Source organism: Prenolepis imparis, unplaced genomic scaffold (genome assembly GCF_030444845.1).
Source record: "Prenolepis imparis isolate NDT839.2.m4 unplaced genomic scaffold, iyPreImpa1.0 SCAF_89, whole genome shotgun sequence".
Lineage (NCBI taxonomy): Eukaryota > Metazoa > Arthropoda > Insecta > Hymenoptera > Formicidae > Prenolepis > Prenolepis imparis.
The window spans coordinates 103453-129644 of NW_028141247.1; the positions used below are offsets into that span (position 1 = coordinate 103453).

The 26192-nt window shown below is 56.0% G+C and overlaps 1 protein-coding gene across 1 annotated transcript; it reads left to right on the top strand.

Moving 5' to 3' along the window:
• The first annotated feature begins 5915 nt into the window (after positions 1–5915).
• Positions 5916–6305, top strand: LOC145947481 (uncharacterized). Its single transcript, XM_083057261.1, has one exon. It carries the CDS (start codon positions 5916–5918, stop codon positions 6303–6305), a length of 390 nt encoding a protein of 129 aa, XP_082913387.1.
• The last annotated feature ends 19887 nt before the right edge of the window (positions 6306–26192 follow it).

Genomic DNA, 26192 nt, shown 5'->3' on the forward strand with positions numbered 1-26192 from the left:
TGGGTCCCCGTCCCAGCGTCCCTGGGGTCGGCCGCGCCCGGGCCATCGCCCGGAAGGTACCACGCGGGCCTGCCGCTGGGGCCGCTCGGACTTATTCCGAGGCGGGGCTTGGCGGCGAGAGTTTGTACTCCTGGCCGGTCGGGACCGTTTCCCGTTCCGAACCGGCCGGCCGGGAGAGGTGGGGTCCCTTCCACTGGATGTGATTACCGGTGGGGGGACGGCTGGTCGCCACGGCGGGCAAGGTGTGGACGGGGAGCGGCGTCCTCACCCCAACCGTCCGTGGGGCCCCCCGGGTGGCGCCACTTGCCGCGGTGCCCCCTCTGTCGGAGGAGGGGGACCCCTGAAAACCCACAGGAACGTTAAAATTCCTGTGGGCCGGTAAGGGGCTCGGAGTCCTGTGCCGGGGTGCGCGTATTCCCCCCGGCCAGAGGCATAAGCCGGCCCCCCGGGAGTCCCGGGGTTGTGGGGGGCGACTCCGTCGTGATTCCGGTCACGTTTCGGGTCACGCTTCGGGTCGTCTCCCCGGCCGGCGGGAGATTCGCCGGCCGGTCGAGCCGCGGCAAGGAGTGGGATACATTACAATGAGCATCAACAAATCTACAATCAAAATTGGGGAGAATGAGGAGGTGAGGGAGGATGCGCAAGAAGATGCGCAAGCAGTGAGCGACAGCCTTGCTCCTGCAAGAACGACGGTGCAGCAGGTTCTGCAAGATTGGTTGCCGGACGGTGAACCATGGGAGACATTGCCCGCCAACATAGTGGCGAAGGCCGGGAAAAAAACCGACGGGGAGGATGCCTCCCTGATTCGATCCTTGGTGAATCTTCAGCGAAGATTGAGTCAATCACCGGTCCATAATCAATCGGAACGGGATACACGCTCAGACACAGAGCCTATGGAAGAACCACAATCTTCTGTGGTTAATAACAACAATGGTGATGCGGTGACAATCGATGCACCGGAACAAAGTGTAATCGATGTCTTCCCTCAGCATTTTCTTCTGAGCAAGGGAGAGTTAGGTAACCTTAGTGTAAACAATCAGGTTACTGGATCTGAAGTTAGCTATAATCCATCGCAAGAGATGGAGTTTGAAATAGACAATGCCTCAGTGGCATCATCCTCAGCTCAAGTTCTGGGGAAAAGGAAGAAACCGGATCGGGATAGTGATACGGACGATCCGACTCCACAAATCAGGAGGAGTTCGAGAACGAGCAAAGTCCCATGCGTTGCCACGGACGAAGAAACTTCCAGTAAGAGGATCACGCGTGGTACAAATGCGATCACTCGGAGTACGCATATCAATGTGAATACGGACTCTGAACCGCAATCACAATCGTGTTCCGAGGCAGAGGGTAGAGGTGCCAGGAAACCTCCTAAGAAACCTGGAAGAAGGAAGAGGAGCGTTGATGAGCCGACAATTGAGCAGAGGCTCCGCCCACTCCCGCAAAACATTGAGGAATTGGACCCCCGTCTCACAGATAAGAGCGTCGGCCATTGAATGGCTCGATGACATTGAAACGATTAGGGTTAATAGTAGCTATTAGGGTTACCTGAGTGGCCAAATAAGAAAGAGAGTCAGTGTCATCAAGGAAATCTTAAGAGTCTTTGGTGAGAAAATTGAAGATTCCGGTGATCCTGGTTATTTAAGGAGACGGAACACAGAGTTAGCTGCGGAACTCGCCTTATCGAAAAGGGAGACCGCCAAGCTGAGACGGGACGTGCAAGATCTCCAAAAGATAGTAGGAGATCTAAAAAAGGCTGTAGACGGAGGTCGATTTACTGAAAAATCAGAAAAAGCAACCTCCCCGATCGAGATCCCCAATAAGGGTTCTAAATCCAAATCTAAATCTAAGGAAAGAAAGGACATATCTGCAAGTCCTAGTGTAAATGTGGCTAATATGCAACTTACAGATGTGGTCATGAGACCCCCGTTAAAAGGTATCTCTGTGCCGATCCCAGCAGTTGAGAGGAGTACGCTGAAAGCGTATCAAGACGTTGATGCAGAACTATCACGCCGCATTGTAGAGTTAACCTCACAAAGAAAAGAGCTGAGGCAATCCCTTAAGGAACATGGTCAGAACTCCGCTCCAGGAGCTGTTCCTGCTCAAGTTGCACAAGTGGCTGCAGCGAACAGACCTAAGATAATTAGCAACGTTCAAGTTGTTGCCCCCAAGGGAAAAGTGACACAGACTTTACTCGAGACACAATCAAGTGATTCAATGGTTGTAAACAGTAAAAAGGACGAAGCCTGGCAACAGGTAGAGTCGAAAAAAGACAAGCGACAAAGAAGGAAGAAGGCTAAACAGGCTGTCTTGGATAGCCAAAAGTCCGGCACTGAAAAACCGAAAGGAGCCAATAGCGGTGAAGCTAAGAGGAGGAGACCTCCCAGAACAGCTGCAGTCGCAATAAGAGGAGTAGCAGATGGCTTCTCCTACGCTGCTGCCCTGAAAAAACTGAGAGAGGAAATTTCGCTCAGTGACCTACAGATAGACAAGCCATCCATAAGGCACTCGGCCAATGGTGGCATTGTGATCGAGGTACCTGGCAAAGATAAGGCTCTTAAGGCTGAGGCCTTAAAAGAGAAAGTTGCCGGCGTATTAGGTGAAACGGCAATAGTCACAAGACCCGTAGTCAAGGGTGAAGTTAGACTAATTGGAATAGACGACTCGGTCGTCACGGATGAAGTTGCGGACGTCATCGCTATTGCGGGAGAATGCAAATCCGAGGAGGTGAAAGTTGGCATAATAAGACCCATGTCCAATGGTTTGTTCACGGTCTGGGCTCAATGTCCCTTAGCGGCTGCGATTAAAGCAACCCAACAGGGAAAAATAAAGATTGGCTGGACAGTAGCCAGAATAGAACTTCTTAAAGCCAGACCGACCCAGTGCTACAAGTGCTGGGGACACGGACACCTGAGAGGAAAGTGCACCGCCACTGTGGATAGAAGCAAGACCTGTTTCAGATGTGGCGAGATGAACCATTCTGCACTGGCGTGTCAGAACCCAGTTAGATGCATCCTCTGTGTAGAACAAGGGAAAGATCCCAACCACAGAGTGGGTTCAAACCAATGCAAGGCAGACTTTAAAACAAAGCCCGTTGCTGGTTTGGAAAAGAGACCGGATCGGAGGCCGGTAGCGATGGAGATCGAGGATGAAACGGAAAATCCTCCAATGTAATCTGGGCAGAGGCTGGCAAGCCCAGAATCTGCTGGATCAATACATGGCGGAGTTAAATGTCGCCATTTGCGCGGTATCTGAACCACGCAATATACCGGACAATATCTTCTGGTATGGAAGCTGCAACAAGTTAGCAGCCATACATTGGAGACCTGTGGGGGCTTTTCAAGCCTGCTCCTTAGTCTACAAAGCTCGGGATTTCGTCGTAGTGGAACACGGTGGCATCAACATTATATCGTGCTACATATCACCAAACAGCTCCAGGGAAGAATTCCTTGCGTTCCTTGATGAGCTGAGCGTGGCAATCAGAATTTTGAGTGGAAGGACCCTCATATGTGGGGACTTTAATGCAAAGTCCTCACATTGGGGGTCAAAGCGCACCGATCATCGAGGCGAGTTGGTTGACGAGTGGGCCGCGGAACATGATTTGCGACTAGTAAATTCAGGTACCCTTCCGACTTGCATCAGACCACAAGGATGGTCGATAATCGACCTCACATGGTCAACTGCGGATATCCGCAGTATCATTAGTGAATGGAAAGTTATGCGTGATATCGAATCTTTATCGGATCACGAATACATACAAATGTTGATCGGTCAAGATGACAAATGTTCGAGTATAAAGAACAAAGATCATAGAAGACTAATATACCCGAGGTGGAATGTTAAGAAACTGGACGAACACAAATTTCGAGCAGTTGTGTCCTGGAACTGTGCAAACGCCAGTGAACTGGATGCCGAAGAAACGGCCGAACAAATGGCTAAACGGATCGAGCAAGCTATCCATCAAGCCTGCGATGCAGGAGCAAACAGGATAAAGAAGCATCCATTGAAAGAGCAAACGTATTGGTGGAGCTCGGAAATCGAGAGATTTAGAAAGATCTCGATAATGAAAAGAAGAGCTTGGTCTAAAGCCAAGCAAAGAGGCAGACGCCCGGAAATGACAAAACAACTCAGAAATGAGTATATAGACGCCAGAAGGGTTCTGAAACATGAGATCGATAAGGCCAAATTTCAAGCTTGGCAAGAACTCATTCAGACGATTGAGGATGATCCCTGGGGGTTACCCTATAAAATCGTTCTGAAGAGATTAAGGAGGTCATCTCCAAGTCTCACCGAGACCTTAAATGAGGATATAGTTGAGACCCTTTTGGAGTCTCTATTTCCCAGTGGCAGAGAATCTAACCCAGCGGAGGCATGGATAGATTGGCGATGGAACGAGGAGGAAGAAGAGGTCAACCTCATAACTGGTCGGGAAGTTTTCGAAGTCATCAAGCGTAAAGCTGGTGGCAATACCGCGCCAGGACCTGACGGGATCAAGGCTAAAATCCTTGGGAAACTGCCAGGAGAAATGATCCTCGACATTGCCGAATGTTTCAATACATGTCTTAAGGAAGGCACTTTCCCCGTGCGATGGAAAAGAGCTATGCTGGTTCTAATACCCAAAGGCGGGGACAACTCAATCGAGGAAATGCCGAAAGTCCGCCCGATATGTCTCCTCGATGAACTGGGCAAGGTTTTTGAAAAGACCATTGTAGATCGGCTTAACAAATGGATGAAGGAAAACCCAAGGTTCCAGCTCTCGGAGGACCAATTTGGCTTCAGAGAGGAGAGGTCAACTTGCGACGCCCTTGCACAGGTTCAGACCGCAATAGAGGAAGCGATTCAGCAGGACGGTGTGGTAATTGCGATAAGCATCGACATTAGCAATGCGTTTAATTCACTCCCGTGGCCTGTTATTAGGAAGGCACTCGAACAGAAAGGCTTTCCCGAGTACTTACGAAGAGTCATTGACAGTTATTTACATCAGAGAACTGTCGAATATGTAGATAAACAGGGCGATATTATTACCAGGCCAATGACTGCCGGAGTACCTCAGGGATCGGTCCTCGGCCCGACCCTATGGAACATTGGGTACGACAGCGTGCTTCAGGACGGCTGTGAGTATGGGTGTCGGACCATTTGTTACGCGGACGACACTCTTATCCTGGCGACTGCCGACACGATTGCTACGGCCACAGCGAGGGCCAATACACAGACGGCTCTTATTCTTAACAGAATAAAAAGATTGGGTTTATCGGTCTCAGCTAGCAAAACCGAAGCGGTATTGTTTCATGGACGGAGGAAGCCAGATCAACATCCGAGCGTTGTTATCGGTGACGAACTAATCCCAACCGGAACGTCGATGAAGTATCTTGGAGTTATCTTGGACAACAGAATGATGTTCAAAGACCACTTTGAGTACGTAGAGACCAAAGTCTCCAAAGTAACTCGAGCATTAGGCAGGCTCATGCCCAACCTAAGGGGCCTCAGAGAAGCTAAAAGAAGACTCTACGCCAATGTTGTGATATCAATTGTGTTATATGCCGCGCCAATTTGGTGCGACGCCCTGACAACGGCGAGACGTAATCGCGAGAGGCTCGATCGGCTGATAAAAATCACCAATTTGAGGGTGATATCGGCATACCGGACAGTCTCTCTCGACGCGGCGAATCTTGGCGAGAATGCCACCGCTCCACCTGATGGCAGCAATGAGGAAACGAGTATATGCGAGGACGGTCGATCTGAGACGGCAAAATGACTGGTCTCCGAAGGCAGCAGAGGAGATCAGAGTTTCCGAGGCTCTGCTGACAAGGCGACAATGGGAGATTTATCTCCGAAGACCTATGATCGCTGGAATCCGCACCAGGGACGCCGTCCTGCCTAACTTCTCAGCTTGGTTAGACAGGAAACATGGGAGAATGGCCTTCCATCTGACCCAACTGATGACGGGACATGGTTGTTTTGCCTCCTATTTGTATAGAATAGGTAAAATGGGATCGCTAGTGTGTGAACACTGTGACGAGAACAAGGTGGACACAGCTGAACACACCTTACAGGAGTGCGTGAAGTGGAACGTGGATAGAGATGTCCTGAAGTCTGTTATTGGGAATGACTTGAAACTGGAAACGGTGGTGAAGGCTATCACCTTGGAAGAGACAGCCTGGAGAGCGCTGACTCAATTTGCTGAGTCAGTTATGCTCAATAAGGAAAATCGGGAAAGGGAGAGACAAGCGCGCGAGGCACTGATCCCACCCGAGTCCAGCGATGAAGAGGAGTCTGACACTTCCACAAGTGATTCGTCACAATAAGGAAGTGTCGAATAGTGATGATCTAATCTGTATATAGTTTAGGTGTAAATAAGAGAGGAAAGATCATGCGCGTATGTGTATATCGATATATATATATACTAGAATAATCTACATAGGGATGGCTTAGTCTAGCTAATAGTTGGACTGGATTGGTTTAGCTCTAATTAGAACTAAGCATATAGGGATGTGCGCAATACTGCTTGGTATGTGTGCAATGTGTATATAGGTTTGCAGATATATGTAAATACGTTATGTATATATATGTATTATTGGGAGCTATACTCTATGTACCGTATAGCTATGTATTTAACTTAGCTCTGAGTGTGTATGAGTGTAGTGTATGTGTGTGTGTATGTATAACGAAGATATGTGTATGCATATGTGTATGTAAATATGTGTGTGTATATATGTATTTTAAGGAGATTACCGTGAGGAGGGTTTCGCAGTGAAACGCGAAGCTGGGTTGGGTCTGGGAACGTAATGCCGACAGCAGTTCTCCTGGGCCCAACATTGACCAGGAAGGAGGAATGCCTTCCGGTCACGGGCAGGGGTTTAGTGGGTAGGGCCGACCGTGGCTTGTTGTCCCTCGTGGGGGATTGGGTATTAACCCCGATCGACCACTTGAGACGTGGAGCCGCGACCGGAGGAGTCCCACATAACCCATGGGGCCGGCCCCATGGGTATCCGTAATGGATTCCCCTGCCCAGCGCCGTATCGCTAAATTAAAAAAAAAAAAAAAAAAAAAAAAAAGGTTAGGTTAGGTTAGGTTAGGTTAGGTTAGGTTCTCTCCCGTCCCCTCTCGTCGGTCGCCACCTTGTCGTGGTGAGAGGGCTCACCCAGTACACTGTCGTACTGGGTGCTAAGAGCGACCAGTACCAAGAATTCTTGGTACAAGGCCTTTCCATGCCTGGAAAGGCGGTATGCGTGAAGTTCTCATGATTGTCTAACGATGATCCTGACGGGCCATGCCGGCGGGGTTCGCCCCGGTAGGGCCACCCATGCCGGACGGGCCGTCGGGGGAGTAGACAAACATGGGGGCTATGTATGAATGAGTGTATGATGGCAGTGGGCGGCTGCCTAAGAGCCTAGGCCCACCGCCCTAGGGGAGCTCACCCCGAAATAAAAACACAAATATGGGAGGCAAAAAGACAAAGAAGGTAGTACCGGCCCAGAAGAACTCGGATGCTTCAGGGCCCGGCAGGGAGGGGGGTATAGTCCCGGCCTCTACCCTGTCGTCATCGAACGACGGGCAGCAAGAGGCAAAAAAGAGGGAACAGCTTGGGGCCCTTCAGATGGAGGAGCTCTTTGGACCAGAAATGGGTACTTGGTACGAGGAGTCTCTGGCCGATCGTCCTTCGCGCGATATTACCGCGAGATGTGTCGATGACCGATGTGATGCGGAGGAATTAATCCACAAGCTCGTGGAAAATATGGACATTACGGTGGACCAAGGTAAAATACTAAACGCATTGACGGATAAAATCAATGACATAACGGAGGGGACGATGGAGCTGGCTCGCAGGGCATGCTTGTTTGAGAGCGAATGCGAGCGGCTCAAGCGTCGGCCCGAGGTGAGGGTTTGTGATGCGGCCACGATGACGGAAGAAGTCATCGGTCGGGCCGCGTCACCGGAGACTCCGCCTCGGGACAAAATGAAGGATGGGCTGGAGTCCAGGCTGGACGACATAATGTCCAGACTGGATTCCAACATGGAAAGGCTCGCCTTGCTCGAGAAGGGGATCGCTGAGAACAAGACGGGTGCGAGGAGGAAGAAAGAGAGGATGGAGAGGAAGGAGCCGGACTTGTCCGGTTCGTCCTCTGATGGGGGAGATAAGGGGGAATGGGTGGAGGTTGTGGGGCGAGGTGGTGGAAAAAAGAGGAGAAGGGTTGTGGGGATTGTGGGAGCGGGGGTTGGCGTTGGCGTCGGCGTTGGCGCTGGTGTCAGGGGTAGTAATGGAGATGGAGTTAGGGTTAAGGGTGTTGCGGGGGCCGTGTCCCTCGGCGGGGCCACGGCCGCCAATGCAATGGGGACGGCGAGGTGCTACCGGTGCCTGTGCCCTGGGCACGTGCGGTACCGGTGCACCTCGTTGGTGGACAGGGGCGGACGGTGTTATCGCTGCGCCGCCCCTGGCCACAGGGCGTCGGAGTGCGTGGGCGGCCCTCGGTGTCCACTGTGTGTGGACCTCCGACGACCGTCTGCGCACCAACTTGGGGGGCCGGGATGCGCTAGGGCGGCGCCCTCGCGCATCCCGGGGGGAATGAGGAGAGAACCCGGCCGCGGGCTCGGGGGGGTTCCCTCGGCGAAACAGCCGAGGTGGAGGCCCCCCGGGCGCGTGGGCCTGACTGTCTCCCCCATTAAAGGGGGAGTGGGGGGAGGAGGGAGGAGCGCTGTGAGTTCATAGTGAGTAGAAGGAGGGACGGGGGCGCTTGGCCGCTTGCCCGCCCGCCGGCGGCTCGTAAGAGTTGGCCGGTGGGATGGCGGGCGGCCCTGCGTCCCCGTCCAGCCGGGGCGTCTCCTCGGAGAGGCCTCGGCGTTAGTGCCGGACGCCACTGGCCGAACTCCTAACCCCTTTGGGGAGGGGGGGAGTCATGGCGTCTGGCAGTGGGAGGGTGCCGCAGGGGGTCCAAGCTCCGGCTTGATCCCCATTGCACGCGGTTCCCCCCCTGCGAGGTAGGCGGTGGTTTGTGGCCCTTCCACCGGGAGTATACCCCCTAGGGGTTCTCCCGGGGGGAGGGAGCGGCCGCCGTCGAGAGAGGGGGCCTCCTTTGTTGTCGCCAAATCTAACCCCCCTTTGGGGGCGGAGGGAGCGGCAACATTGGGGGCCGGGGGGGGCGGCAGGGACTTAGGAGCGGGGGCTCCCGGGTCCCATTGCACGCCGCCTCCCCACGGAGGGGAGAGGAGTGGTGGTGGTCCCCACTCCTCTCTGCCTGATAGGACATTGTCCTATCAAACGGAGGGGACGCACCAGAAAGTGGTGCGTCACGGCGCTTCGGAGGCCCCGTGTGCATGCGAAAGCGATTCCCGGGGCCTCCGAGTAGCGCCAGGAGGACCACCGTCAGGTTTAGCGGGTCGGGAAATGGGCCTTCCGCCCTTTCCCATCCCCGCATAACCCGAAGCCTCCCCCGAGGTGGAAGGTATGTGTTTAACACATTCCTGACGCAAAAAAAAAAAAAAAAAAAAAAAAAGGTTAGGTTAGGTTAGGTTAGGTTAGGTTTAACAATAAAACTAAAAGTACGAATACAAAGAGGGAGGCGGAAATCCCTAACAGCAAAAGGGATGAGTCGGGACACGACACCGAGAAGATGGACACGGAGAGTGACCATGGCTCGGGTCGGGATACACCGGCTATCGGTAAGGAGGAGAGACGCCCGTCTTCCGCGAGCATGAAGTCCTCGGGTAAAGTCGAGGAAATACGCTCCAGGGTTGGGGCCAAGGAGGCGATGAAGTTCAGCACGGAGCTGAAGGATGCTGCTGCATCGACTCCTCTTCCCCCGGACGCGGACTTCCGGATGGAAGAAGTTATCCGGATCAGTGGAGCGAAGGGAAGAATGAAGAGCGGCAAGGGAAAGAAGAGAAGGAGAATCAGGTCACCTGCTCAGTATTCCTCTACGGAGACAGAGGAGGTGGAAGTGGAAGTAGAGGACGTGGAGGAAGCCGTAGAGACGGCTAAGGGGCCGATAGATGTTCCCAAGAGAGGAAGGGGATGGCCTCCCAAGGAAGGGTACGGCCTATACATAGGACGCGCTAAGGCGAAGGAGGAGGAATACCTCCAAGTCGAGAGGGAACTAGAGGAGGAGTGGACCGAAGCGGCCAAGACTCGGTCGATGAAGGTTCTCAAGGGTGAGATCATCGAGGACGGTGAAGAGGCGGAGGTGGAGAAACGGGAAATCCCTGATCTCCCCGCCTCCGAAATTATAGCGGAGGTCAACAAAGTTGTCCAGGTGATTAGGAAAATTTCCTCTTTCACCAAAGGGTACAAGGGGACCTCCCGCAAAGTCCTCAAGGAAGCGGCAGAGGTGGTCACAACGGCTACTAAAGAATTATGTCGCCGGACGGCAAATGAGGAGAACCTCAAGCTGAGGGAGGAAAACCGCCAATTGAAAGCGGAAATAGCCTCCATGATCGGACGGTTCAAGGATTTCGGGTGGAAATTCGGAATCTGAGGGAGGAATTTGTCACCTCCGGAAAAGGGGGTGACAATCTGGCCGCCAAGGAGGACACGTCTCTAGCCAACCTCAAAACGAAGGGAAAGTGCAGCGACAAGGGCGTTGCCCTTGGACCGACTTTGATAGGACAATGTCCTATCAGGCAGAGAGGAGTGGGGACCACCGAGATCCTGTCAACAGGAGAGCGAACTTGCAATAGGCAACATAGAGGCCTCGATCATCAAACAAGTAGGTGAGATGATCAATGCAAGATTCGCGGCGGTCGAGGAGAGGCTCCCACCGGAAAGGAGCTTTCGACCTCCGGTGGGAGCTTCTGCCAATAAGACAGTACCGGCAGGGGCGAAGGCTCCAAAAACATATGCTGCAGCAGCGGCTGCAAAATCCGGCGACGAGCCCAAGGAGAAGAGGGTGCTGAGGAGCAAGACTTGTCAACCTCCGCAACCCCCAAAGAACTCCGCTCCAACAAAGAGCGGGCCAAAAGTTGGCGTGACGGCAGTGCAGAAACCGAGGATTACTTTAATCCAAGAGGTCTGCACTGACGTCAAAATACTCTCTGCTCCTCATAACAGGAAAGAGGAGCAGGAGTGGATGGTGGCGGAGGCGAGGAAGAAGGGGAACAAGAAGAAGAAGGGGACGAAGAACTCCGAGAATCCTCCTCAGCCTATCAGGAAGGAGGCAAGAGCTCTACCGATAGTAGCGGCAGCGAATCGGGGAGCAGCAGCGAAAAAGGGTACAGCGGCAAAGGAGACCAGTGGAGCGGCTGAAAAAGGATCCAACCAAAGGTCAACATCCGCCCCCCCAGGAGAGCGGCAATCCTAATTAGCATGCCATCTCATGGGGGAAACGAGATGGAGACCACGGACGCCGACGGAGTGGCGACCCAACGGTCTTTGGGCGAAGCGATGGCCGGAATCCAGAAGGAGATTCGTCTGCAGGATTTCGGCATTTCGTCGTTGAAACCAAAGAGGGCCGCCACTGGGGGCCTATTGTACGAAGTGGCCGGGGAGGGGAATGCCGAAAAGGCGAAACTGTTGGCGGAGGCCTTGAAGAAGTCCCTTGAACCCAAGGGAATCAGGGTCTCCGTCCCTGTAAAGAGGTCGGAGATGCGTATCTCCGGCCTGGACGACTCTGCGACAGCAGAAGGCGTCTTGGCCTCATTGGCTGGGGCAGGAGGCTGTCTCGAGGGGGATATCAGGATCGGGAAAATATCCAGGTCCCCCCGGGACGGCCTGAGTTCTTGCTGGGCGCAAGTCCCGTCTATAGCGGCCAGTAAGATAGCGAAGGCTAGCCCACTGATGGTTGGTTGGACCACAGTGAAAGTGGAAGTACTGGAGGCCCGCCCGCTACAGTGCTTCAGGTGCATGGGCGCGGGTCATACTCGCGCCACATGTAAGGCTGAGACAGACCGCAGCGGTCTTTGTTACCGCTGCGGTAAAGATGGGTGGATGCACAGAGCGGCCTTGCTGCCCGTATTGTAAAGATCACGGGCGCAAGGCCGACCACAGGTACGGGGGGAGGGCCTGTGCCTATGCGAAAATAAAAAGGGGAGGGAACGGAAGCAAGCAGGAGCAGCCGAAGAAAAAAGAAGAAGGGGGGTTAAGGGGAAGCAAGTACCCGAGAAGCCAGCTCAAGTAACTGCTGATGTTGGGGAGGCTGGCCTGGAGGAGGTGAGCAAGGTGTAATTATGCCTCGTGACAATGCTCATCTCCTCCAGGTTAATATTAACCACTCGGCCAGGGCACAAGACCTGCTCATGCAACACCTGGCTGAGTGGGGCATCGACCTGGCGGTAGTGGCGGAGCCGTACCAGATCCCACAGCAGGGAAACTGGCTGGGGGACACTTTGGGCTCCGTTGCCATTGTTGGAAAAGGAGAAAGGGAAGCCCTACCATTATCCCTAATGGGGAAAGGGGAGGGCTTTGTGTCCGGAAGATGGGGGGAAACCGTCGTAGTAGGGGTGTACTACTCTCCCAATAGGGATCTCACCCAGTTCGAGGAGTACCTGGGTAGGTTGGCGGACGAAATAAGCCGCCACCTCCCGGGCCGGGTCTTGGTCATGGGGGACCTAAACGCCAAATCGGACGCGTGGGGTTCCCCCGTGACCAATGCAAGGGGTGAGATCCTGGAAGAGTGGGGGGCACAACTCGACCTTCTGGTCATCAACAGAGGGTCGGAGTTTACCTGCGTGCGGGACAACGGGGGATCCATCGTAGATGTCACATGGGGATCCCCTCAAGCCGCACGTATGGTAAGTGGCTGGCGTGTGATGGTGGGGTCGGAGACCCTATCGGATCATAGAAATATAAGGATGGAGGTCTCTGACCCCTCCTTAGGACGCCGGCCACGCCCCCGAGAGGAAAGACGCGGTGCACCTCTGCCACCCCGATGGGCGCTCAAGCGCCTTGATGAGGACGCCTTAATGGCGGCCGCCACAGCCAAGGCGTGGGAAGAACCTCCCGCGCCTGACGCCTGCGACGCAAACGAGGAGGCGGCCTGGTTCCGATCGGCAATGACGGAGATTTGCGATTCCGCCATGCCGAGGAGCCAGGCCAATCATAAGAAGAGGGGAGTGTACTGGTGGTCTCAGGAAGTATCGCGACTACGCGCGACGTGTATCCGTTCGAGACACCGGTACACCCACTGTCGACGCAGGCGTCACACTGCTGACGAGGCGGCCGAATTGTTGGAGGTATATAAAGAGGCGAAGAGATCCCTCCAACGAGCCATTAAGGAGGCCAAGGCCCGGGCCTGGGACGAGCTCCTGGAAACCCTCAATAAGGATCCGTGGGGGCGTCCATACCGGATTGTAAGGAAGAAGCTGCAGTCCGGTGGACCCCCGATCACAGAGGGTCTCCAACCCGACGTGTTAGAGGAGGTGGTCACCACTCTCTTTCCTCCGGACGCGGAGGAAGAGGGCGGGGACAGACCCTTGGGTCCAATAGTCCAAAATCAATGGACGGAGGACCTAAGGGTCACCGGGAAGGAGCTCGTCCAAGCGGTTAAGCGGCTCCGGGCTAAGAACACTGCTCCGGGGCCGGACGGAATACCGGGCAAGGCCTGGGCCATGGCCCTAGGCGTCCTCGGGGGCCGTCTGAGACAGTTGTTTGACAGTTGCCTCAAGACGGGACGGTTTCCCAATATTTGGAAGGAGGCCAAACTGGTTCTCCTTAGGAAAGAGGGGCGCCCCGTAGACTCACCTGCGGCGTACCGCCCCATTTGCTTATTGGATGAGGCGGGCAAGCTATTCGAAAGAATAGTAGCTGCCCGCCTCAGGGACCACCTATCGCGGGTAGGACCCGACCTGGCGGAATGCCAATGCGGATTCCGAGAGGGCAGATCGACGATCGACGCTATTATGCGCGTCAAGGCCCTCTCGGATGAAGCAACGGCAAGGGGCGGCGTGTTGATCGGGACGAGTTTAGATATCTCGAACGCGTTCAACACGCTGCCCTGGGAATGCATCCGCGAGGCACTCCGGTACCACCGGGTGCCTCGGTACATTCAGGATGTGGTCGGGGACTACTTCAGCGATAGGTGGATATCCTACACGGGGCGGTACCAAACGCCGCATCGCAGGAGGATGAGTCGGGGGGTTCCGCAGGGGTCGGTCTTAGGACCACTCCTGTGGAACCTCGGATACGATTGGGTGTTGCGGGGCGCACTTCTCCCGGGCATGCACCTAGTGTGTTACGCTGACGATGCGCTGGTGCTTGCCCGGGGCGACAATTGGGAGGGGGCCCGCCGACTTGCATCGGTGGGTCTGGCACTCGTTGTTGGACGGATCCGCGCTTTGGGACTGAAGGTGGCCCTCCAAAAGACCGAAGTTATTCACTTCAACGGTCCAAGGAGGGGACCACCTCGGTCCCATATAGAGGTAGAGGGAGTCCGAATGGAGGTGAAGCCCCATTTGAAATATTTGGGACTCACGCTCGACAGCCGATGGAACATTTCTGTCGCTTAGCCCCCCGGATAAGGGCAGCGGTCAACAGTATTGGTTGCTTGCTGCCCAACATCGGGGGGCCGAGGGAGAAGATCCGTCGCCTCTACATGGGGGCGATCGGATCCATGGCGCTCTACGGGGCACCTGTGTGGGCGGGCGACCTGATGGTACCCAGTCAAAGACTGCTGCTAGGTCTGCAGCGAAGGCTGGCCATCAGAATCGTCCGCGGTTATCGCACGGTCCCCGTGGAAGCGGCATGCGTGGTGTCGGGGTCGATACCCTGGACCCTGCTGGCGGAGGTGTACAAGGAACTGTACGAGCAGAGGAGGGACCTTCGCCAGCGGGGCCTGGCCCTGACACCGAAAGCGGCAGAAGTGGCCCGGCAAAGGGCAAGACAGCGCGCAGTGGAACGATGGTCGGAGGAACTACTCCGACCGAGGGCCGGTCTGCGCGCTGTCCAAGCAATTCAGCCGGTTCTATCGGATTGGCTGTCGAGAGATTTCGGACTCTCTTATAGGGTTGTGCAGGTGCTCACCGGGCACGGGTGCTTCGGTGAGTACCTGCACGATAAGGCGCGGAGGGAGCCAACGACGAAGTGCCACCACTGTACGGAAGTCAGGGACACGGCGCAACACACAGTGGAATTCTGCCCAGCATGGGCGGAACAGCGCCGTGCCCTGACCGATGCAATAGGGGGAGATTTGCAGCTCTCCAGCATCAAGGCCATGCTGGAGAGCAAAGAAAAGTGGAGCGCCGTCGCCTCCTTCTACGAGGACGTCCTAACGCGGAAGGAGGTGGCGGAAAGGGAGAGAGAGGAAGACCCGGACGCCGACCCGATGCGTCGCAAGAGGGCTGGCGTCCGGAGAAGGAGATTCGCCGCAGCCGCGGCGAGAGGATAGCGGGAAGGAGTTGTGCGAAGAAGGCGGGATCGGGAGAACAGTGTTCCCCAGATCCCGCCTCGGAGGGGGGGGAGAGTCGTTCCTCTAGGGGGACGGCTCTTCCCCTCGCGAGGAGGTTCTCTCGGGGACCGTGGCCGAATCCCAACCCCCTCTGGGGGCGGAGGGAGCCCGATCCCCGGAAGAAAACCAAAAGAGAGGCGGAATGGAGGGGACACGATCCTCGCCCCACGGGACGAGGTTCACGGGCCCCTCCCTCCCGCTTAGGGATACTCCCTCTCTCGAGGGGGTCTTCCGAGAGGTGCCCCCCCCGTGTCACGGCCGAATCCTAACCCCCTCCGGGGGCGGAGGGAGCCGTGACACGGGGGGGCGGAGGGCTCGCAGGATCTTTGGAGCGGGGGCTTCGGAGATCCACTGCACGCGGGCTCTCACGAGGGGGAAGAGAATGGGTGGCCCCATTCTCTTCCTTCCAGGACCGGGGTAAAACCCGGTCCTTTTATCAAGGTTTGGAGCGCAAGCTCAGCGTGCAGCGACTCCGGCGTATGCGAAAGCGATTCCCGGGGCCGCTGCACAAGCGCTCAGAGGGCCACCGTGTGGTTTTAGTGGGTCGGGGGAGTCCCCGGGACGCATTTGAGTCCCGGTGGGCGTTGATCCCAGCCCCACATAACCCTCTCACCTCCCCCGAGGTGTGAGGGTATGCGGTCGCGCATTTCCACACGAAAAAAAAAAAAAAAAAAAAGGTTAGGTTAGGTTCTCTCTCGTGGTGGAAGGCACCCCCATAAAGGTGGGGACCCATATCAAGTACCTGGGTCTCCACCTGGACAGCCGTTGGACTTTTGGCGAGCACTTCCGCCAATTGACCCCGAGGGTGGAAAAAACAGCGATGGCGCTATGTCGTCTACTTCCAAACCTCGGGGGACCGGGTGGGAGTGTTCGTCGATTATACGCGAGTACGGTCCATTCAATGCTGCTGTACGGGGCCCCGGTATGGGCGGAGAAGGTGTGCGCCACCCGCAAACTGAGGGACTCGATCCTCAGAGTCCAGAGGCGGGTGGCGTGTAGAATCTGTCGGGGCTACCGTACAGTAAGCGGTGTAGCAGTGGGGGTAAGCAGTGGTATCAACGCAGAGTACTTGTTAGCCCGCATGTACGCCGAAGTTTATAGGTGTACACGCGGGCTACAAATGGAGGGGATTGTCATAACGGACCGTACTCGTTGTGCCATAAGAGTCCAACAGCGACGGGTCCTGATAGAGAGATGGACCGGCCGCCTCCAAGACCCGAGGCTGCCGGGCCGCAGGACCGTCGAGGCTGTCCTTCCCTGCCTGAACCAGTGGCTCGGCAGGGAACATGGGGGTGTCACGTACAGGATGACCCAGGTGCTCACCGGGCATGGATGCTTCGGTGAGTATCTGGGTCGCATAGGCAGGGAGAGGACAACAAGCTGCCACCACTGCGACCATCCAAGGGATGACGCCCAGCACACCCTCGCGGATTGTCCTGCGTGGGTGGGCGAGAGGGCTGACCTGGTGGCCGCAGTGGGGCGCGACCTGTCCCTGCCAATGGTAGTATCCGCAATAGTCGGTGCGAAAGAAAGGTGGGGAGCTTTTTCCTCCTTCTGCGAGAGTACTCGAAGGAGGAAGCGGAAAGAGAGAGGGAAAGGGCCGGGAGAAATACCTGGCCCTCAGAAGAAGAAGAAGAGAAGGATGAACAGGAGGAGATGGAAGACGGGGACGGGCCCCCTCTTTTCCCGCCATCGGCGAGCTTGCTCGTTTGTGGTGGCGGGAATCGGGGGGGGGCGCACCCCCAGTGTAAGAAGAAGGAGTAGCGAGGAGAAGGGGGGCGTGCCCCCTCCATCCCCGCCGTTGCTGGGCTTGCCCACTTGTGGCGGCGGGGATCGGGGGGGGTACGCCCTCAGAAAAAGGAGGAGAATAGGTGATGAAAGCGCGGAGGACGGGGGAGGGCCCTCTCTTTCCCCGCCATCGGCGAGCTTGCTCGTCTGTGGTGGCGGGGATCGGGGAGGGTCCGCCCAACACATACCCGCGTCACACTATGACGCGGGATGAGGTCTGCGGGTGGGGGCTGGGGACGTTTAGGTCCCAGGGCTCCGAGCGGGCACACTCGAGCCGTGACCCCGCCCCCCAAACTTATGGGAGGGCGCGGCGTGGGGTTGATACCGCCCTGCGCCGCAACCGCGAGAACCCGCGCTTACGGGGGGAAAGTGTCGCCTTCTGCGGCACTTTCCTTAGGAGGGATAAAGGCGGGGGGGGCGGCCAGACGGCATGGGATTCCAGCATCCTGGCCGTCCCCCATTAACGCCCGAGAAGGTATCCGTAGTGGTTTTAGTGGGTAGGTCTTGCGCCCCCTGACCGATCCATACGTGGATCGGCCAAGGGGGGCAAGGAGTCCCACATAACCACCCGTCCTCTACCCGGAGGCGGGGGTATCCATGAGGATTTCCACTACGAATCAAAAAAAAAAAAAAAAAAGGTTTAGCCTATATCTCTCTCGTGGGATGCGGCCTTGCCGTGGCGAGAGGGCTCACCCCTTGCAAGAGGATAGTCTTGCAAGGGGTGCTAACAGCATCCCGTACCCGAGTAACGTCGGGTACATCAACTCCCCGAGTCTGGGAGTTTTCCCCAGTCCCGGGGAGCCCTCCCTTTGGGAGGAGGGGGCCCACTTCCCCTACAGAGCTTCGGCTCGTATGTGGTAGAGGATGGCGACCTTGAATACAAACGCCCGGTGGCATGGCACCGTTAGGAGAGGGCATTGCACGGCGCTTCGGCGCTTGCCCTACCGCCATGCATTTTGCGGCCCGGGCCGCGGGGTTCTTGCTCTGTTTTCCCGGGGGGGTGTTTTCGGGGGTTTTTCTCCCGGGGGTATTCCCCCCGGGGTCTCGGGGTGGGGATTTCATGCGGCTTGGGCCGCGGGGGAGGGGACCAGCTGTGATCACCCGAGGGGCCTTGCCCGGAGGGTTTAACCCGAGGGGCGGCGCCCGGAGGGGATCACAGCGGTCAGTCGCCGGGGCCGCTCGGACGTATTCCGAGGCGGGGCCCGGCGACAAGAAGTACCCCAGGGTGCTGGTTGGGAGTTCCCAGGCTGGGTAGCCTGGGTCTCCGTCCCAGCGTCCCTGGGGGGTAGCCGAGCCCGGGCCACTCGGACGTATTCCGAGCTCGGGTCGGGCGCGGCGCGGAGGTCACGCGCGGTTACCCGAGGGGCTTTGCCCGGAGGGGTTACCCAAGGGGCATAGCCCGGAGGGTGCCACGCGGACCTGCCGCCGAGGCCGCTCGGACTTATTCCGAGGCAGGGCTCGGCGGCGAGAGCAGGTACTCCTGGCCGGTCGGGACCGTTTCCCCTTCCGAACCGGCCGGTCAGGAGAGGCGTAGTCTCTTCCGCTGGACGTGATTCCCGGCGGGGGGACGTGCTGGTCGCCACGGCGGGCAAGGTGTGGACGGGGAGCGGCGTCCTCACCCCAACCGTCCGTGGGGCCCCCTGGGTGGCGCCACCCCAGCGGTGCCCGCGCTGTCGGAGGCGCGGGACCCCCGAAAAACCCGTGTGCGGTGTCAAAGCTTCACACGGGGGAGTAAGGGGCTGGAGCCGGGCCAGGGGGGGTCTTTATCCCCTCTGGTTTCGGCATAGGTGGGCTCCCGGTGAGTCCATCGGGCCCGGCCGGCGGAGTGTGCCGGTCACGTTTCGGGCACTTCGTCGGTCGGTGGGAGATACGCCGGCCCACCGAGCCGCTGGGGGTAGTGGGATTAACTAAAAATGACGGATCTAATTACAACAAAAAAAATAAATACGGGCAGTAACCCCTCGTTTACAGCGGGGGAGAACGGAGAAGAAGGAGAGAACAGGAGGGCGACGAGGAACGGAGCAAGCTCGGCTCCCAACACCCCTGTCTCCACTACAACTGAGGGGGCCTTGACTCAGGAACGGGTCAGGAGTCTTATAGGGGATGCTTCTCCCAGAGTGGTTCTGGACCGCGTGCAAATGGGAACAGAGGAGGCTGTTGGGGGAACGTTTGTCCCTCCAACAGACTATAAAAAGCGGGAGAGACTCATGAGGGACAAACGCCGGAAGAACGTAAGGACGGAAGGCTATTCAAAGAAGAGGACGTTAGGGACATCCTTGACCCCTTTGTCTGCGGCGTTAAATAGCGACGATGAGGGGGATGCGGAGGAGAACCGGAGTAGAGATAGGTCCTCCCTCAACTCTGGTTCGGAGCAGGAGGAAATGGACATCATGGGGACTACTCCCGATGACGTCCAAAAATAAGGAAGGGAATGCCTTATAGCACAGGGCTGAAAATCGGCGTGCAAGCAGTTCGCCGCCAAATGAAGAAGGAGGAGGAAGAAGATACCTACCTCCAAGCGGATAGAGAGCTTAGAGAAAATTGGCTGGAGGGGTGTAGCACCCGCTCCATGCAGGTCCTTCTGGGATGCCCCTCTGAGGAGAGGATGGAGGACCAACGCGGGCTCAGGGATCTCACTGCCACAGAGATCGTTGCAGAGACAATGAAGAGTGTGGGGGCGATTAAGAAAATATCCACTTTTACGAAAGGCTACAAGGGTACCTCTCGTAAAACTCTCAGGGAAACTGCCGAGGTTTTTACCTCGGCAGTGATGGAATTATGCCGCCGGACACAAAGCGGCGAGTCTAGGAGGCTGTTAGAAGAAAATAACAGGCTTAAGGAAGAACTAGCCTTAACGAGGCAAAATATGGAAAAAATCTTAGGGGAGGTCCAGGTACTGAGGGGAGAAATCGCTTCCCTTCAACGAAGGGAGGCTTTCCTTGCCTGTACCCCCTCCCCCATGGAAATCTCCACCCAGTCTTCCCGAAAGGGAGAAGGAGCTGCTATGAGGATAGGGGAGGGAGGTAGTAAGCCCCCCATCACCACCCTGGGGGGAAATCCCAATTTCATCGCCATGGAGGCCAACATCTCTAAACGGATTATGGAGATGGTCTCGGCCCGTTTGGCGGTGGTCGAGGAGAGGCTTCCGGCGGATAAAGACTTCCGCCCCGAGCTCGGGAATTCCTTCTCTAAAAAGAGGGAACCGCCTGGGGCCGCCCCCCCGACATCATACGCAGCAGCGTTGAAGTCCGGGGGGAGGGTCCGGGAGGAGATGCTCGAGAGGGCTAATCCCTCTAAAGCTTCCACATCCCGAGAGGGGCGGAAAAAAGCTAAGGGCGCTGCGACAGCGTAGCCTTCCAAAGCCCCAGCAGCTCCACTAAGGAAGTCCGACACACCGCAGCAGACTAAGATAGCTGTGGAAAAGGGCAGCTTCACCAAAGTGGAATCAAGGAGGAGCAAAAGGAAGGCCAATAAGCCTTCCGTAGAAAAGGCGCAGCCCCCAAAAGGAAGTTTGCCTAAAGGGGGCAACGCCGAGAAGAAGAAGGGGACTCCTAATAAAGAGGAAGCAGTGCGCCTGAAGGCTGGGGATACCCCTCAGCCTCAGGCGAAGAAGAAAACCAAAGTCCACCCCCCCAAGAGAGCGGCTATACTGATTAGTATGGCCGTTCAGGGGGGGGACGCTATGGAGGTGACGGATTCCGCCGGGCAACCTGTTAATAGGCAACTCGGGGAGCTTGTAGCGGGGGTCTAAAAAGATGTTCGTCTCAAGGACTTCGGGATCCCCACTCTCAAGCCGAGAAGGGCTGCTACTGGCGGCATCCTCTACGAAGTAGTAGGAGAGGGGAGCGCAGACAAAGCGCAGAAACTTGCGGAGACCCTCAGGGCGGCTCTGGAGCCGAAAGGAGTGAGGGTCTCCGTACCCGTAAAGATGGCCGAGCTCAGGGTTTTTGGCCTAGACGACTCGGCATCCCCAGAGGGAATAGTCGAGGCCTTGGCCTCAACTGGGGGCCTGTCCTGAGGGGAACATCAAGGTGGGTAAAATCACCAGATCCCCTAGGGGCGATCTGGGGAGTTGCTGGGTGCAATGCCCGGCTCTTGCAGCCAGCAAGATCCTGCGCTCGGGTCCAATACAAATAGGATGGATCACGGCAAGAGTAGAAGCCCTGGCGGCTCGTCCACTGCAGTGCTACAGATGCATGGGAGCGGGCCACACCAGGGCCACGTGTACGGCCGAGGTGGACCGCAGCGGACTATGTTACCGCTGCGGAAAGCCCGGCCATACAGCTGCCGGCTGCACAGACCGGCCTTGCTGCCCGTTCTGCCGTGACAATGGGCGCAAGGCTGATCACCGGTACGGGGGAGGGGGATGCTCCTATTCCCGTGCCGGAAAGAAAGGGGGGGTCAAAAACTCAAAAGAGTTAAGCAAAGATAAGGGGAAGGAGAAAGAAGAAGGAGAGACAACTCCCCTCCCCCCCAAGGATGCGGCCCAAGTGGCCCCTAGGGAGAATTGCCAGGAGGAGGCGGCTGTGCAAACATAAATGTTGCACAATAGCCGCCTTCTCCAAACAAATATTAATCACTCCGCCAGGGCGCAGGACCTATTATTGCAGCACATGGCGGAGTGGAATATTGACTTGGCGGTGGTGGCGGAGCCATATCAGGTCCTCCCAAGAACAAATTGGTTAGGGGACACAGTGGGCTCCGTCGCCATTATTGGGGACAGGGGGTCAAATTCCCTCCCGCTCTCCATTGAGGGGAGCGGTGAGGGATATGTGATCGCAAAATGGGGGGAGATCGTCGTGGTGGGGGTCTACTTCTCGCCAAACAGGGACCTTGCCCAATTCGAGGCATATCTGGGACGGGTGGGGGCGAAGATTAACCGTTTCCTGCCCGGCTTGCTATTGGTCATGGGGGACCTCAATGCCAAATCTGGCGAGTGGGGTTCTCCCGTGACCAATGCAAGGGGCGATGTCCTTGGTGAATGGGGGACGGAGCTCGATCTCTTAGTCTTAAACAAAGGATCGACTCACACCTGTGTGCGGCAGAACGGGGGATCAATTGTCGATGTGACATGGGGATCTCCCAGAGCTGCGCGCATGGTGACCGGCTGGCGTGTGATGGGGGGGTCTGAGACCCTCTCTGATCACAGATACATACGGATGGAGGTCTCGGACCCCTCCTTGGGCAGTCAGCCGCGCTCTCCAGGCGGGGGTAGACCACTGCCCCCCCGATGGGCGCTCAAGCATCTCGACAGGGACGCCTTGAGGGTGGCCGCTATTGCAAAGGCGATGGAGGAAACTCCCGCGCCTGGTGCCTGTGACGTGGATGAAGAGGCGGCCTGGTTTCGAGCGGCCATGACCGATATATGTGATACGGCCATGCCGCGGTGCCAGGCCGACAATAAAAGGAGGAGAGTGTACTGGTGGTCCGCGGATATAGCGAGGCTCCGAGCCATATGTATCCGGACAAGGCGCAGGTACACCCGTTGTCGTCGCAGGCGCCATGAAGAAGCAGAGGCCGAGCTGTTGGAGGGATATCAAACTGCAAAGAAATCCCTTCAGCGAGCCATCAAGGAGGCGAAAGCTCAGGCATGGGACGAGCTCCTGCAGACCCTTGATAGGGACCCGTGGGGGCGCCCTTATCTGATCGTTAGAAAGAAACTGCGATCAGGGGGTCCGCCGATCACGGAGGGTCTCCACCCTCGATTCTTGGAGGAGGTCGTCTCCACTCTCTTCCCCTGTGACAGCGGAGAGGAGAGTGGGGAAGGACCAGCAGGTCCTGAGGTCCAAACTAACTGGACCGAGGACTTGCAAATAACGGGGGAGGAGCTCACCTGGGTAATCCGCAGGCTTCGGGCAAAAAATACCGCCCCGGGGCCTGATGGGATCCCAGGAAAGGCCTGGGATCCCATCGCGCTGAGCGCTCTCGGAGGCCGGATGAGGCAGTTGTTTGACAACTGCCTCAAAACGGGACGTTTTCCCCGCATATGGAAGGAGGTGGGACTCGTTCTGCTAAGAAAAGAGGGGCGCCCCGCGGACTCTCCCGCGGCGTACCGTCCCATCTGTTTGTTGGACGAGGCGGGCAAGCTCTTTGAGCGTATTATTGCGGCCCGCCTCAGACTGCACCTGTCGCGGGTAGGGCCCGATCTGGCGGACTGTCAGTACGGATTCCGAGAAGGTCGATCTACGATAGATGCGGTACTGCGCGTGAAGGCCTTCTCGGATGAGGCGGTCCGCCGGGGCGACGTGTTGTTGGCGACGAGCCTTGATATATCGAACGCCTTCAACACGTTGCCCTGGAGATATATACGAGAGGCGCTTCGCTATCACGAAGTGCCTCTTTATATTCAGGAGGTGATCGGGAACTATTATCTTAGTGATAGGTGCATCACATACAGGGGACGGTACAAACAGCTGCACACAAGGGAAGTATACTGTGGGGTTCCGCAGGGTTCGGTCCTTGGACCAATCCTGTGGAACCTTGGATACAACTGGGTGCTGCGGGGCGCCCTCCTCGCGGGCCTGCACCTGGTGTGTTATGCCGATGACACGCTGGTGCTGGCCCGTGGGGATAATTGGGACGAAGCCGCACGCAGATCGCGCGCGGGGGTGACTCTCGTCGTTCGCCGGATTCGCGCATTGGGACTAAGGGTGGCCCTCCAAAAAACAGAGATCATGTTCTTCTCCGGGGAACGAAGGGGAGGGCCACCCTGGTCCCATATCTCGGTAGAAGGGGTCCGAATGGAAGTAAAGCCCCAGATGAAATATCTGGGACTAACATTTGATAGCCGTTGGGACTGGAAGGATCACTTTCGTCGCTTGGCCCCTCGAATTAGGGCGGCGGTCAACAGTATTGGCCGACTGCTGCCCAACATCGGGGGGCCCAGGAGAGGACCCGCCGCCTCTACATGGGGGTGGTCGGGTCCATTGCGCTCTACGGGGCTCCGGTGTGGTCGGGCAGCCTGACAGTCGCCAGCGTAAAGTCGCTGCATGAATTGCAGCGGCAGCTGGCTGTCAGGCTTGTCCGAGCCTATCGCACCGTCCCCGTAGAAGCAGCGTGTGTGGTGTCAGGGTCGATACCATGGTCTCTGCTAGCGGAGGTGTACAAAGAACTGTACAATCAGAAGAGGGACCTCCGCGAGCGGGGACTGGCCCTGACACAAAGAGCGGCGGAAGTGGAGAGGGCGAGGGCCCGGCAGCGCGCGGTTGACAGATGGAAGGAGAAGCTTCCGCGATTAGGCTGGGGCGGACGCGCGTCGTGACGACCACGTTACAATGGACGGAGTTCACGCTAGTCACGGATCACAGACCGCTGGTATGGATGCACTCCGTAACAGATCCCACCTCACGACTCATCCGATGGCGCCTTAAACTCGCGGAATACGAATATAACGTAGTGTATAAGCCAGGTAAAATTAACGATAACGCCGACGCACTCTCCAGAAACCCTATTCCATCTAACTCTTTAGCTAAACGAAATAGAACAAATTCTACCCCTCGAACAGACTCGAGAGCTCTCCAGCTCAGAAGAGTCATTATTCAATGCTAAAAGAAAGAAAACCGAAGAAGCGCCTCGAGAAACCGAGGAAACCCCGCAACGAGCGGAAAACGATAATATAGATGATCCGCCGAACCCGCGATCTTCTAGCGAAACCGAAGCTAATGACGAATCGGGTGAAACAAGCGAGACCGAGAACGACAACAGTTCCGACCTTAGCGACAACGCCCCGATTTTCGACAACATAAACGAACCATTCGTCCAAGGAACTAGAATGGGACCACAAGTGGTACCTATTCCAGATAACTTCTCTACGCGAAAAGATAACCTTGTTATCTTCGTCACACAACAAGGCGTACCAGTCGACCGCGGAGCTCACATACTCCGAGAAAGTAAATCCTTGCCTATGATTAGAGGAGCAGCTCTAGCCAGGGCAAGAATAAACTGCGACGGAAATGGCCAAATTATATCGCTTGTCATTGAAGAACGCGAATCGGGAGCTACGGAAAGAGAGATACTAAAAGAATCATTTCGATCGCTTTTAGACGTCGTCAGGGAAACGGAGCTGTCGTCTATCTCGATAATCAGAGGCGACATCGATAATGTCCCTTGGGATATCGTATACTCATTGCTAACGCGCGTCTTAAGCGAAACCAATGTAAAAATATTTATTTGTAGGAATGAAATCTCCGTCCCACCGGAGGACGAAAGAGAAAATATTATTGCCGAAAATCACAACTCGGCGATTGGCGGCCATAAAGGTATTTCCAAAACATACCAACGTATGAAAAAGCGCTACCAATGGAACGGCATGAAAACCGATATCCAAACGTTCATCAAAAATTGCCGCCCTTGCCAACTAAAGAAACTGGTCCGCGTAAAAACCAGACAACCCATGATATTGATAGATACACCTGACGCGGCCTTCGACAAGGTCTCGATGGACATCATGGGTCCATTACCCGTTACGCGAACTAACAACATGTATATACTCACTGTACAAGACCTCCTAACTAAGTATTCTTTAACGATCCCTTTGCAAACGCGATTAATGTAGCAGACGCATTCACGAATGAATTAATATGCGTTTTCGGAGCACCGAAAGCTATATTAACGGACCAGGGATCGCATTTTCTAAATAGCCTAATGCGTAATATAGCGAAGAAATTTAGAATTAAACTCTTTAAAACTACGGCCTATAGGCCGCAATCTAATGGCTCAATAGAGCGCTCCCACCACGTTTTGTGGGAATACCTAAAACAGTACGTAGATAAAAATAACGAATGGGATATACATATACCTAAAATTAGCATCATTCTCCTATAATACGAGCGTACATGAGGGGACGCGATACACCCCTCACGAGTTAGTCTTCGGGAGGATAGCCAGGGCACCTTCCAGCAATCCTGACGTCGCCGACGTCGCGGACGAAAGCTATGCTAACTATCTCACAACTCTTTTTAACAAATTAACAGACATTCAGGCTATCGCCCGCGAAAACCTAATTGCCGCTAAACAAAGATCAAAAATTTATTA